The 15,533-nt window shown below is 32.1% G+C and overlaps 1 protein-coding gene across 3 annotated transcripts in view; it reads right to left on the bottom strand.

The window, feature by feature from the left end:
• The window catches only part of DYNC1I2 (dynein cytoplasmic 1 intermediate chain 2), a 57,528-nt gene that overhangs the window by 22,111 nt on the left and 19,884 nt on the right, over positions 1 to 15,533 (bottom strand). For 2 of the 3 annotated variants that reach the window (XM_049887428.1, XM_049887429.1), the window contains 2 exons: positions 12,356 to 12,415; positions 10,086 to 10,201 (listed from right to left, as the gene is read on the bottom strand). In XM_049887428.1, the coding sequence (XP_049743385.1) occupies positions 10,086 to 10,201; positions 12,356 to 12,415 (176 nt within the window). The remainder of the gene's footprint in view (positions 1 to 10,085; positions 10,202 to 12,355; positions 12,416 to 15,533) is intronic. The other variant, XM_049887430.1, reaches the window with a different exon arrangement.

Genomic DNA, 15,533 nt, shown 5'->3' with positions numbered 1-15,533 from the left:
AGCTACATAAACTGAAATAAGATATATAAGCAACTGGGATGAATTTCTCATGGAAATCTCTGAAAGCTTGCAAGCATTTATCACTCAGGACAGAACAACATTGCAACTCCAGCATAGTTTTATGTAGCATGCTGACACATTAATGCGGTAGAATGAAGAAAATCAAATGCCTAAAATAGCCTACAGAGCTGGCTGCTTACTTGTGATCTGAAACCATCAGTGTCTAATGGGTCTTCATATGGCATAAAGATGGCTTACATTAACTCTCAGGTTGCTATTTGAGAGGCAGATTTTAAAGATAATAGCTGTGAGACCACATTTTCTATTCTGTCATTTTAAATGCAAGTCTCATTATCTACGTTATATGATGTGACAATAAGCACTTAATGTTTTCTTAATTTGAATAAAAGTATGTATTGATATAACATACAATGTTTATAAGACTTTATTTTCATTACAAAATCTTCCCTTATATCCCCAACCAGGAAGTAACTTAAAACCATTTATTTTAAAATGTTATAAAACATACAATCTTGCCTACCTTCTCTTTCTCTACACCCTGAAATAGACTTTTATGAAGGAAATGTTTATTTTTATTGCCTAAACAGATGTGTCATTTGTCTATAAGGGAATGGCAGCAGGCGCGTGCAGCGGAGTACATCTCAAGTAATGACAGTCTATTCAATAAGGGAACTTTACTTGTTACACAGTTATAGTCATTTCCTCGATCCATGTCCAAAATTATCTAAAACACACATATACAACGTTCACAAAAGAATGGTCAAGGATGGGAACCAGCTGCCAAGTCATGGTCCCAGCAGCCAGGCCAGCTGACTAGATAGCAACAACCAGATGGCACTGCTGGGACTGTGTCTTTCTGTACAAGGTGGCAATGGGATGGCATAACATTCTTCCGCTTGACTGCTTCCAATCCTGTCTCTCCCCAATGGTGAGTCTGTGCAATTACCAGCACTCCAGGAGGCCTACAGACAAGCCTTTACCCTGCAAACAAAATGCTGCTTGTAGGCCACACCAGCTGCCAAACCACACACAGTGTTAGGTTTAGAGAGTGATGAAAATCTTTCTAACTCTACAGTATACGCAATACAAATATAACTGTACCTGTAGGAAAGAAAGCTTTAAATGACACTGTATAATGCACACAATGATACAACCTCCAACTTAATCAAAATGATAATGACGTATGCCAATCCTACATTACTTGAAATTGAGCGATTTTTACGTACTGACAAGTTTACAGAACTAGGATAAATGGCACAAATGATTTCAATATATGCTCATACTTTTGAACCAAATGGTGAAGGTTAAAATTTTTCCTTTCAAGGGCCTCAATCAGCCACAAAGGAAAACAGTAATCACTGTCTTTTCAGCCAGCCCAACTGCATTTGTCAGCCCTTTCTCTGTCAATGCAGCCAGAGCAATCAACCTGCCAAACATTCGGAATGGAAAAACAATCTGAAAATACAGGGTATAATGCACCTGCCAGTGAAAATGGCCATTTCAAGAAAAGCTAGTGATCTCAGTGACCCTGCTGAGGAGGCGGTAGTGCAAAGGGGAAAGAACACGTAAAAGAATTCTTAGTGCTCGCCACTCTCTTGCACATTGACACTTCCTTACAAAGCATGCCAATTACAGCTTTTGTACTACTTAAAAAAATGAAAGCTTTTTTGGGCAAAATAATCACAGACAGAAACAGAAAGACAGCACTCCTTTATAGATGAATTCTCATATACAATGGATTATTAATCTGAAAACAGTATAACTGGTAGCAATTCTATACTGTACTGCTCAAACATTAGGATAAAATTCTGCCACAAAGTGACCTATGGGTGTAATGTAATAAAATAATTTAATTATACTTAACTTAAAGTTGACTTGTGGATTAATAGGATATTTACTTCAATTAAAAATTCACTATGCAAATATATATGCATTTTTCCATTTTTTTGCTAATACTATTAGTTATTCTAATCAATTCTCTTTACTAGTAGGGTTCACTGTATGCAAATTCTAAAATCAAAGATAGGGATTTTCAGTCACCCCGGAGAGGTCATTCTTAAGCAATGTGAATTATAAATTACAGCCTACTATCCACATATTATTCTCCTCTCTCAACTTTGTTGCATTATATGGCTTCTAAGTGCCATTTCCAATGACAGGTGTCAAATTCCTGTCATAATGCATATGGTCAGTACTTTAGTGCTAAATGACCTCACAATCTACATATTTAACAGAAAAGATCTTGTTTATAAATTCTCTTTTCCTTTTAAAATTTAAAATGCAGATGAAGTATGTTAGACATGATCTTTATTCATCTACTATATGGCATTTTCCATGCCTATTTGTCCACATAAATTATCTGTTGTAGTTGATATCAACTATTTAAATACATGTTCTCAGGATTTTATTTTAAAACAATTATACATACCTCCATTTCTACATGGATTTAAAACTATAATAGGTATTTAAACCAAAATTTTATAAAAGCAATTAAGTTAAATAAATTTCAAGGGACATAAAAACAAAATTCATTTCTTAAACAATTCTATGTCACTAAATATTTGGCAAAAATGCCAAATATCAGTAACAGCAGATTAGAAAATGTTCCTCAGAAACAAGTAGACTTCTCTTATTATAAACTAACATGATAGCTATTAAAGTATAATTAGCATGACCAAAAATACGGTATTATAATTCTAAAGATTTTAAAAGATAGTCCTTATTACATGATAAACTATAATATATTTAAAGCTGGAAAGAGTGCAACAGAGCAGGAAGACTGAAAAATGGGACTGCCATGTCACATCAATTTATTGATGAATATTCATTACAATATGCTAAGTGGTTAACTCTATGCTTTCTCTGACAGGGAATCTAAGGTTATAAACTGAGCAGTGAAGAATGCATAAACGTAGCAGTTACATTTTTAAAATGACAAGTCTCTTGTCAATGAATTCTAAAACTAGGTTTAACGAACCACTGAATTTTTACTTTGAGTTAACATCAAAATTGTGATGTATTTTGGGGAGTTGGAAAGAAAAGTTGTGCTGTAAATTAAGCTGCACCTAGAAATAACATCAAAGAATGAAATTCCAGTTGTCGGAATAATCTGTTACAATGGGAGTCGGTTAATCAAAGTTAAATCATCTGTGAAATGGGTGGCTTTTGTTAAGCTAAAGGAAGGAGTCTTCAAACCAAGTTTTCTCATCTGTATGTCATATTACATTTCAGACACATAAGATACATTAAAATTAAGAATAAACCACAAAAGTACACTTTGAATTATTTTAAGATATTACAATACATTTGAAAGGTAACATGCAAGATCCTAGAAAATCCTTACTAAACAAACATGGCCCTAGACACCCTTCAAACTTGGAATTGAAATCACTCCTGGAGATCACATTATAACCATATAATAGGCCTATAAAATGAACAATAACACCAGTGAGGAATGTACACCTCAGAACAATCAACTATACAAGACCTAACAGGCAGCATTTTCCCAAAAGCAAAATTTAGAAGGATGGTAGAGGCAGAAAAGCTGGGCAAATGGACATGGGGAACCCAGGGAGGAAGTGGGGAGAGTGCTGACACATTCAGGGGTTTGCAACCAATGTCATGAAACAAGCTGTGTATAAACTGTTAAATGGAAAACTAATTTGGTCTATAAACTTTCACCTAAACAATAATTTTATCTTTAAAAAACAAACTGATCCTTAGGTATCTATCACATCATGATTAAGCCAATTCTCAATAACAAATTCCATTATTAGTGCATTAATGTTGTTTAGGAAATACATTTACTGTCTTATCAATTCATTATGTAGCTTCATTATACTGGTATACTCTAAGATAATTTAATATCCTATGAAGAATTCCTAACTTACAAAGTAGTTTGATTATTCACAGCACAAAGAAAGCTGCCAATGAGTTCTAAAAATCTGGTTATCTGTCTGCTGTTACATATGAGAATGATTTGATTTATAAAAATTCAATTTATGAATAATCTCACAAACATCTTGCATAAAATGAGAATATTAGAGGGAAATGCTTCCATCATTAGCTTAAAGATACAGGTTGGATATGAATGATTTTCCCTTAATATTCTCAAAATAATTCTTTTCTGTATCAGTATCATTTTGAATCACTCCATTCAATCTCTTTGTCCATAATTTAATCCTCTTATACCTTATCCTTTAAAATCAAACACGTATTGAGAGTTACATTGGGACAAAGCTTCATGAATGTATCAGTGAAATCCATTCCTTTCCTTCTTTTAAACAATTAGAAAAAGATGCAAAGCCACTTGGATTTCCTTAATAATTTGAATCTTCAACAAGGAAAAAGCTGACTTTTAAATTAGAAATATTCTGAATACAGATCTATTGCTAATTTGGGGGGGGAGGGAATTTGAAAAGCACAATAAATTATAACATTTACTTGATTTTAAACCAGAATTTGTTTGTTCATACAGTATTTTTTTAAGACATAATTCAAATTTTATTTTGGCAGTATTAGTATCACTTAGAATCTGTTACCTGTGATCTCTTACCAAATATTGTATTTTTCTGAGGCCACAGTTTCAGATATGCGGACTAAAGACTTTCAGTCAAGAGTAAGAACGAATGCTTCAATTTTCAATTATATTTATATTCTCATGGACTCTCTAAGGATTAAAACTAATTTAGTAAATATGTTACTAATTTATTCGAGAATTTAAAAAAATCCATTTTAGACAAGGGTAATACTAACCAGAAGGCCCACAAATTTACTCTATTTGGAAAGTGTGGATTCCAGATGTTAAGATCATACAAAAAAGGATTAAGGGTTGTTCATGCCTAAGAATTTTCTATACATTATAAATGCTAATCAACATTAGAAATACTAATCAGTGTGTATCTGATGAAAATATCTGGCTACTAAACCAATACCAGCAATAATTATAAAACTCTATACAGGTAAGAAAGTAGAATGGTATGAAAACAGCTCTTCTCTGGAAATCAAGAGCCAAGTTCTAGTTGTAGCCCTGACGTTTACTCACATTCATGCTTAGGATCATTAACTTCCTGGGTGGGTCTCCATTTCCTCAGGTGTAAGGAGCTAATTAGATTACATAACTGAATAAGAGCTATGGCTGCTAACCAGAAGGTCAGCAGTCCAAATTCATCAGGTGCTCCTTGGAAACCCAACGGGGCAGTTCTACTCTGTCCTATAGGGTCGCTATGAGTCGGAATCGACTCGATGGCAACGGGTAAGGATTTCTTACTCCTTTAAAAATCCCTTGTTTCCAAAAAGAATAAAATTTTCAAAAAAAAAATCATACTGAACAGCTGCATAAGAAAAAATAATGCCACTTTCAAAAGAGTTAAAAACTTGGAAAAAAGTAACTTTTCCAGTAGCGTGGCTTATGGGCACCATGCTCCTGCCACGAGAAGCTTTTTACCTGCCGAGAGTGAAACTGACTGAGGTCACGTGGTCCTAGTCAATGTCATTCACGGTAGGTGTTTTAATACAGCAAAGGAGCTGAGTTTGGAAATAGTACTACCAACTTACAGAGTAAACTTGAAAGCAAGAAGATAGCTAGAAAGCAGAAAAAGAAAATTAAGACAGAACAAAAACTATTGCTTAAAAAAAAACCAAAAAACAAAGCCATTAAAAAAAAAAAAGAACAAAGATAAAACCAATTTCTATGTTCAATTCAGGAACTCACATTACTTCTGCACTGATTATACAGCCTACCCAACTTTAATTTACTATCTGTTACACTCAAATTGTGATTTCAGAAATTTTGTCTCATGGTGAGTTTTGCAATTTGTTACATAATTCTTCAGTGGAAACCAACCAGGCTAAGTTTAAAAACTGTTGTATTAAAGCAATGGATGAGCATAAGTATAGTCAAGCACAAAGTGTTTTCATTACAAAGCCTTCATTTCAGTATTTTTCTTTCTTCTTTCTAAAACTTTCACAAATTGGGAAATGAAACAATGTAAGAACCTCAGACATGAAAATAATTTTAATGATATAGAAAGGAAATTATCTCCTTAAAAAAAAAAAAAAACAGCTCCAAAGGCTAAGTATGGCCCCATGGTATCAGGATACATTTTTCATTTTCTTTCGCTTACATATCTCAACCTGTAACTAAAAGGACCACAAAACTGAAGAAAAGGATAATACAGTGCCTTCATAAATAGCATATACTCAATAAACTTATAGAATCAATGAACATGTTGCTAACTTGCGAATGGATAAGCATGGGCCTTTATAAAATTAACATCTAAGTCTAGCTTACACAGGAAAGGTTAGTAATTATTGGCGCTGATGAGGATAAACCCATTAGAAACTAGGCTCATCTTATCACTTTCACCTATCAGTGAAGATAAGAAAAAGTCTACTTAACGTCACAGAAGGTAAAAGCCACTTACTCATACACTCTGGGACAATCACTATAAAATATTGTTCTGATGCAGATACACCCATTTATAAATAAGCCAACCATCTTACCCTCTAATGAAGAGTTTTTCAAACTATGGGTTTAAACCCATAAATTTAGTGTGTCATGGTCAGCATTTTAAAGAAAATGAAATAGAACTAGATAGAAAACATCAGAGGGCCCTGCATATAACAAGGAAGGGAAGGTACTGTTCAATAAAACTTTTCAGTTATACATATATATCTATGTTTGTACCGGATTGTAATATAAACCGGATTTCTTATTATAAGTTGCTATTATAAAAAACGTAAAAGTCACTACTTTAGAGGCAATGTGAGAGAGAAAGCACACCTTGGAATCACTAAGACTTGTTTTAGAATCATTGCTACTAGTTACGTGGTCTTTGATAAACTATCTTTTTCAAATTCAGCTTCATCATGTGTAAATGGAACTAATACTTAAATTTCAGCATTTTGGTGAGAGAATTAGAGAAAACGTAAAGTGCCTCACACTATGCCTGATACATAGTAGGCACTCTTTGCTGTTATAATTTTCAGTCATCAATTTAAAACGTGAAGTTTGGAAAACAACTGACACAAATAGTTAAAATAATATATTTAAAAATGTTGACAGGTTCAATTTTGCTAATAGCATTCAGAGAGATATAAAGAACACAAAATAACAGAACGTGTTTATATCTACACAGTACGTCCTCCTGGAATGACTATAAAAAATCTATAATGGTTTCATTTCTGGAACTAGGGCAAATAATGTTTAGAACATGTTACAATTGTATTAAAACGAGGAACTAAGGCTAATCCCATTTTTTAACCCAATTTCATCAACTGCACTGAAATATTAACACTTGAAAAATAACCTACTTTCCCAGTAGTTCTTTCAGAGTGAGAGCGTGAAAATAACATCCCAGGTAGGCAAAATCATTCTCCTGAGTAGGTAAAAGCAATTCCTTCACCAAATATGTACTGAATACTTACCACATTCCAGGCACTGTTCAGGCCTGGTATTACATACAGTAAGAAGAAACAGGGCTCGAGAATTTTCTCTGTGCTCATGAAAAATTTGGCAAAGAAGCTGAAGTATGATGAGATTAAATGCCTTGCCCTGAATAGCTTCAAGCTGAAAAGCACACAGATTATCTTCTACTTCTGGTCATTAAAATTGTGATCTTTTAATTTTTTTAATTACTTGCAAAATAAAAATGGGAACTTTTTTATGGAAAATGCCAGTCTTAGATTATGCCAGCTATATATCCAAACTAGTCCAAAGATATTAAGTTACATGTTCATGTTTTAAAATTTATATGCATGTCAAAAATTAGCAATTAAAAATGCAGATTTCAAGCAGGATATGAAATCATATGTGTGCGTATAATTTTTGAAAAAAAAAATACTCATAGAAAACTGACTGGAAACAAAATGTTAACAATGGCTATTGCACAGTGCTATCACAGACATTTCCTCTTTATATCCTTTCTGTATTTTCTAAATTTCTATGATGTGCTGCTATAATAATTATGAAAAATTGTTTTACAAAAATGAAAGTTTTCACTTACACTGCACATAATTATAGGTATATTATAATAGGTATTACCCAAAATAGCTTCAGAACACTTTTCATTTCAAATAGTCCAAAATGCATTTCAAAAGTATGATAGTGTAACTAAAAATACAATGTCTAAATTAGCAGATGAAAAATAAAAGCTAAAGTATTTTTTAAATGAATCACTATGCTCTCATTTTGGATATTTTGCTCACTTTCTGAGTTAACACATCTAATAATGTAGTTCCAAAAAGACACTAATACTTATCAAATTAATATATTAGTAACAATATTTTTTTAGAAATTATGGAATCCTGCAGTTTTAATACTCTTCATACTGCCAGTTCAACACTTTTTTTACTTCCTCCCTTTCTTAAAGATTTTACCATTGATGGCTTTTTTTTTCTGGTAGGATAAGGATTTCACACCTATGAAAGCTATCTTACCAACTAATGAAGCAGTAGGAATGAAATGAACATAGTCAAGTAAAAAAATACTTGGATCAAAGTGTTACCTCAATTTCCTCAAAATTATCAAAGTATAACTGTATCTATGATAATGTCAACTCCTTTTGAAAACAAGATGAAAGTGAAAGGAAAAGTTCAAGGTATTTATTTCATTTCCATCCTTAGTGAGCAGAAACGGGAGAGTTGTTGAAAGTGCATGTGATGATCTACTAAGTCAAACAAAGTTGTAAATAGTTACAATTCTGATTTTATCTTGAGGTATAAACAAACATAATAATGTAAATTCTTTTTGGTAATATGGATTTCAAGGATTTGTGCCCCCTTTCGCTTACCTGTGTTTTCTGGGCTTTTTGCAATAAATATTACCTTTGTTTCTCCTTAGTGGTGAAATATGGTAATATAACCAAAATTTTAAAAATAAATTAATTTAAACATCTGATAAAGAAAGGTTTTATGCTTGATTTTCTGTAATTAATTAGGAATACATTTTTCCTGGCTAAAGAGAAAAAAATGTTCCTTATGTACAAACTGCTAAAAGGGTAACGAATCATTTATTATGGGCCCACAATATTTTAGCCACGATTCCAAAATATCAATGACTCTAAAATTAAGTACTGGTTTGGTTTACACGATGAAGCTCATCTGGAGGTAAACCCTGACATAACAGGAGGTAAAGCTATAATCATTATTTATCTTAATTAGCGTGAATACTCATATTTTTTGCTGCCAAAATATTAAGGCCCAAGACCCTGTTGGTGTGCTTACGTATGGTATTTATACTTTATTATTTTTCTAAAATCTGAAAAATTCTAAGTTTTATATATATATAGCCCCAGATGTTTCAGGTGAAGAGACTGCAGACTTATATTAGGGTCTCATGTAAATTTCTTCTATGTATAACATAAACACATTAGCCTTACAGGTAAAACAAAAACTATATTATTTTGTGCTGAATCATTAGCTATCTGATGAGATTTAAAAAATTAATCCCCAATTTAAAAATGGTAAGTCTTTCTGGTTTATTTAAGAATGAAAGGACTCCACATTCAATATAATGTCTGTGCATACTTCTCACCATTATACACGGATTACAGACTACTACAGAATCTACACAGTACAGCCCTAAGAGCATAAAAGAAGGTTTAAGAATTCAGTCTAGATTTGTTCATTAGTATGGATAACAATGACAGCATATCAGAATACAGTATGCTCTAAAGAATAGTAATTTACATAATTTTACTGAGTGATTCAGCTTTTTGGGGGAGGAATTATGGTCAATGACACAGAAAAAGAACACCGTTAAGCTTTCCAGCTTCTAAAAGCAGCCCCTGTAAATGACATGAAGAATCAATGACTTAAATTTATGTCAACAAAATTGAAAACCATAATATAGTTTATACTATTAACTTCTTAAAAAAAGTTTAAAAACTCCAAAAAATAAAGACATACAGAAATCCCAAAGCATTAGTTTTATAACGTTTCCCTAAGAAAATATGGCAAAAATAAAAATAAAACAACGGCAAGAAGAAAGAAGGAAAGAATGAATGAATCTACTCATTTAACATGAGGGCATAATGACAATCACATTAAAGACAGATATTCACCTTCTTTGGGCTGAGCCATAACTGGAGTCTGAGTTTCCTTTGTATACGTGACGATTTCTCGAGGAGGAAAGTCAACTTGTGTAATTTTAGCCATTCCGAGTTTAATAGGTCCTCGTCTAAATAAAGGGAATACAAATGTTTTTAAATATAACAAATGATACGTTTTAACTACGTCAAACCATGTTATTTTGGAAAATTAAGAATTAAACATTCATGTGCATCCAACATTGTAATTTAAATTCTTGTTTTATTCAAGAAATTTTTTAATGAACAATGAATTGACTTTATTTTAACACAAGAATTAGAAGACAGAAAAAAACAAAAGGCATTTCTGAATCATTCAGGGTGCTTACTTCACACTTTAAAAAGGCAAATAATTTAGTTTCTTAGAGTAAATGTGTGGGTGATACTAGAGCAAGAGGAATTTCAGAGTAGATTGTTGACTATGGTTGGTCACGATAACTATTTTTAGGAGGAATATGACTCTGGACTCTTTTGAAGAGTCAGAAATATGGATCTCATTATGACCAAGTTTTATTCTCTTCACCATTAGCAGACTTCAGCTTTAAGATTAAAAAGCAGATTTCTGTTGAAAATCTTTCCTTCTACTACTTATATCTGGCAGAAATTGAGAGCTGTACTGTCAATTTAGACTTTACAGTGAAATATCTAAATCTCTAATCTCTGCATGGTCAATATTGTCCTTGATTCACATAAGGAAAAACTAAGGTGCAGATATATTTACAGCTAGACTAAAGCAACAGATGCTTTGAATACCATAAAGCTACTAAAGTCATTTCTGTTTTAGTTAAAGAGAGGGAATAAATTCTTTTTTGACAAATAGTAGGAAGAGGAGGATTATAGCTGAGGAAAACGGACCAAAACAAACAAAAAAAATTATGAGATATCTGGGTGATTATATTAGATGTCTAAATTCTAAACCAAATACTCTTTCAAACTCCCACAGAAGTTCTCAAATAAATAGCTGTTGTAAAGGATATACAATAAAGATACTGCTCTTTAAATTCTAAAATACCAAGTAGGATATCTGAAATAAATGTATCAGTGGTAATATAGTATCTTTTTTTGTATATAAGAATCCTTTTCAATTCTGTTTGTAACTAATTCCAAAATCCTGAACCAAAAAATATAATAAAATCAGCACATTTTAAAATTAAAGTCCTAAATGTGGGCCATAAAAAATTTCCAATGTGTTTTCTACTTTAGAAATATATTAGCCTTAAAGAAAAATGAAAAGCATAATCAAAGAATTAAACGGGACAATTTAAGCACATCTGAAATAATCTAGTAATCTAAGAATGAAATTTAAATAAAGCTTTATATTCTGATTCTTAAGATGTAAACTATAGGAAAAGCGGATCACTCACATATCTGGAAAAAAATGGTCAAGCCAACAACATTAGGCCCAGTCACTAACTTGACTGCATTTAGGGTCTAACAGACAAAAATCACAATATTAAAACAAATAATCAAACAAAATATTCCAAGATTTAGGAGTGGGAGAGTAGGGAGAAAATATCTTCTTTATTCAAAAGCCATCTTTACTAAGAATAAAGAAGCAACGGGGGAGAAAAGAATCAGGGCAGCCAAGACAGGCCTTCCAGGTAATATATTAGGAGCTCATATACTTTTCTTATATGTCCTAATTCGACTTATTACTCTAGATTTAGAGATAATTCCAATAGGCGTGGCCATATACTTCAGGAGCTGCAAATTACCAGGGGAAATGAGCTGAGTCAGGCACAATGGCAGCAACAAGAATTTATCATTTGCATTGCATATATGAAAGAATGAATTAATGAATGAATAAATAGTAATCACGGGCCATAGTGTAGAGCTCAATAGCTCTGTACTTTCAAAACCTTGTAAGCCCATTGGTGAATTTTAACATTGAAAATAAATTCATATTCATATGAATAACCAAGAAAAGGTTCAATTATATGTAGAATATACATTAGAAATAATCTGGGAAGTTTGTAATACTTTTTAGAAAAACTTCCATTGAAAATACAGAAATAAGAAAAGGAATTTGGGCATTTAAATGAGTCGACTTAGGACACCTAGAAAATCACACATACAGAATACTTCTTCCACTAATGACACACGATAAATGAGGTGTCACAGTAAAATATAGCTTTTTTCCTAACTATATACAGCAATATTAGAAACTTATGCAAAATAAAATTAGGACAGTTTCACAAAGAATCAAATTAACTATAAAAGAGGGAAGTAATAAATCTATTCGATACCCCAAATCGGAATCTGAGTGAAGCTGAAGAACTGACGGGTCTGTATCCCAATGCAGCGTCCTAAATGGTTGTAGGACAACCATGAAGTATTAGCAAAAAAGGCCATAGGTTAGTCAAGCAAATACATTCTATAAATAGCTAAAGCTAAAGTACTGTTCACAATTAAAAACCACATGTTCTGGTTAGTAAGACAACAAAACAAAACAGGTATCACTCAATGGTTTAGTGCATGCACTAGGTATAATATGGTTAAAGACACAAGCATACAACCCAGAATAGTAAAAAGACTTAGAATTTTCAGATTATAGGAAACTAAATTAGCTAACAACCCAAATAATACATTATTTATAGACCATAACAAGCTACAATATAAAATAATTACAATTTTATTTAAGTTTTCTAATGAAAAAAGCATTAGTAAAAAATCTTGGTTAACATATTGTAATCTTGCCCAAAGCATTAAATATGTGCAGGAAATTGTCATATTGGTAAAGGAAATGAGTCAACACATAAGCCTTTCGGTAAGAAAACCAAAGACTATTCCACTGGGATACAAAATGGCTAAAGTTTCCAAAATGTGACCCTTCTGTAATTTATGGGTTAAGCACTGCCTTGGGCTTACATGTCATCTGCTTTAGATAGCAACTAAAGATTTCTGTCTCTAGGATAAAACAGATTTTTTCCTGGAAAAATATTTTATGTTTAAAGGATTTACTTTAAGTCTTTTAGAGAATATCTATCTTAAATAAATGATCAGTTGTGTTTTAGCCTTGCCTACTGGGTAAACAACTTACATGGGGTCTTCTCCACTTAAGCCAAATCTAATAATTAGTAGAATAAAACGCACTTTTTTACACTGGCATTCTTATAAGCTAGAAACATGAAAAATAACTACATACAGTACTACATGATGCTTATAGCCCTATAAGAAAGTTAAGCACAACACATTTAGTGCTACTATTTCTGTCAAATATATTTCTCACTTATATAAGATATAAATTTTAATACACAACTAAAACTTCCACAATATTTTAATACAAACAAGTGATTTCTCTATTTTACCTGTGTATACAATTTATCAATAAACAATTGGATGAATTAAACTAGATAAACCCTTCATTTAAAAATATAAAGACCTTAGAATTTCTATAGGATTGTGTGCATGCAATGAAAGAAGCCAAAGTAATGAACAGCAACAAACTTAAATCTACTTTGCACTAAGTAATGAACAGCAACAAACTTAGGCTTTGTTAAACCAGAAGGGATTCTATGAGATGCTCTTCAAGGAATGTTCTGTCCACAGCCTTTACATCATATGACAGCCATTGCTGTTATCAATGACTTAAGGCTCCTTGTTGAAGATGTTATTTTAATTTAAAAGCAGGTAAGACCTCAAAATACTGGCAATACACTGAAGAACATACGTGATTATAGGTATTACAGGCATCTGCAGACATATAATATAAAATTCCAATGTAATCCTAAAGCCTGAGAAATAAGCTGATCTACAAAAAAGGAACAGGGGGCATGGAATAGCCAATTGAATAACCGTCACCCAAACTTTAGAGATGACAGAGGTGATTCAGAAAATGAACTGGAAACTTAATGAAATGCAGCTTTCTAATTTGTTAAGTTAGAGAAATACCACATTTCATGGTCTTTTATATTTACTCATACATTATCACCAGGCCCAAAAGAAACTCTTGGCACTCAGAAATAATGATTCAGACATATTTAGATAACGTATTTGGTAATGTCTAATCTATCTTTTCTTACTGAGTGTACTAATCCTAGACCGTCTTGGCCAACTAACGAAGTTAAGCGTACGGGTTCATACATTTCACGTGCATTTTCCTGTGGTAATACTTCTTCTCTTTATTCTTTCACTGTTGTCATGCCTGCTCAATTCAAGTTCATTCTTCTTCACTCTCACACTCTTAGCAGTCTTTTACAATGCCACATATTTTGAAATACTATTATTTTACTGCCTTATCACCATCAACAATATTAATTCTCTCTCCACTATGGAATCTGGAAATGATTTAGTGCAATTCATAGTCTTCTACACACAGACGTGCACACACAATGAATACACTCAGCCCTCTTGAAAATTAGTGTTTCAAATGAGTCTCTGCTCTCAAAGGAGACAAACCATGCATGTATTACAACTGAAAAGATACAAGGTCACCTCTTTCAAGATGAGGATTTTTTTCTCTTCTGTTAAATGTAGAAGAAACTTTAATTTTGTATTCATTCTCTAATAAGAATAGTTACTCCAAAAGATATTAAACCACCTGTTTCATTGTTTCACAATTTATCATTAAACCGACATACTACACTTATAATTTTTCAACAAAATGTATAATATCTTTAATGATATAATCATTAGAATTAATTTCTACAAAGGCAAGGGCCATGAACATCTTATTGTTTTGTGGTAACCTACAGTATCTAACACAAAGTTGGCAATTCGATGAGCTTTTGTTCTATACATGAATAAATACTTTTCTTAACAATATTTACTCCCTGTTCCAATTTACAATATTCAAAGGTTCTCTACTACTTTCTGTGCTGTCCCTGAAATTCAGGAGAACACATTAATTTTGCAAATCAGGTATATGTGACATAGCACTTTTTTGAAAGTAAGCCTGCTGGCAATAACTTAAAATAATCTCCCTACACTTATTAAAAATCAGAAACAATGAGTTCAGAAATGAACAAAGTATAGTATCCACATAAAAATTATATACAAAGCAAATCAAGAAATTTAATAGTTTTTTATTTTGGGAAATATTTTTATTATAATGTTGCAAAAGGAAAAAAAAATTCTTCACTTGAAAATACCACTTATTATTGGAAAAGAAACACTAACATGTTTATATAAAAACACAAAAGCATGACACAAATAAATTCAGCCCTAAAAGTAAATTTAGACTAAAGAGTCTTTAGTCCATAATACATATTATTTTATAAAGTGATAACATTATTTCTAAAAAGAAAAGTTTTGAGTTTTTTAAACAAAAGAGTTACATTGTTTACCTTCAACAACTGTATTTCTTTAGATTTACAATATGTGCAATTCTGGTTCCGTATACAGAACAATTCTGGAAAGCACAGATCAAATTCAAACTGGTGAGCTTTGTGTGCCTTCCAATTGTTAATCATAACCTGATTATTC

Source organism: Elephas maximus, chromosome 6, assembly GCF_024166365.1.
Source record: "Elephas maximus indicus isolate mEleMax1 chromosome 6, mEleMax1 primary haplotype, whole genome shotgun sequence".
Taxonomy (NCBI): Eukaryota; Metazoa; Chordata; class Mammalia; order Proboscidea; family Elephantidae; genus Elephas; species Elephas maximus.
This window is presented reverse-complemented; position numbering and strand designations above follow the sequence as displayed.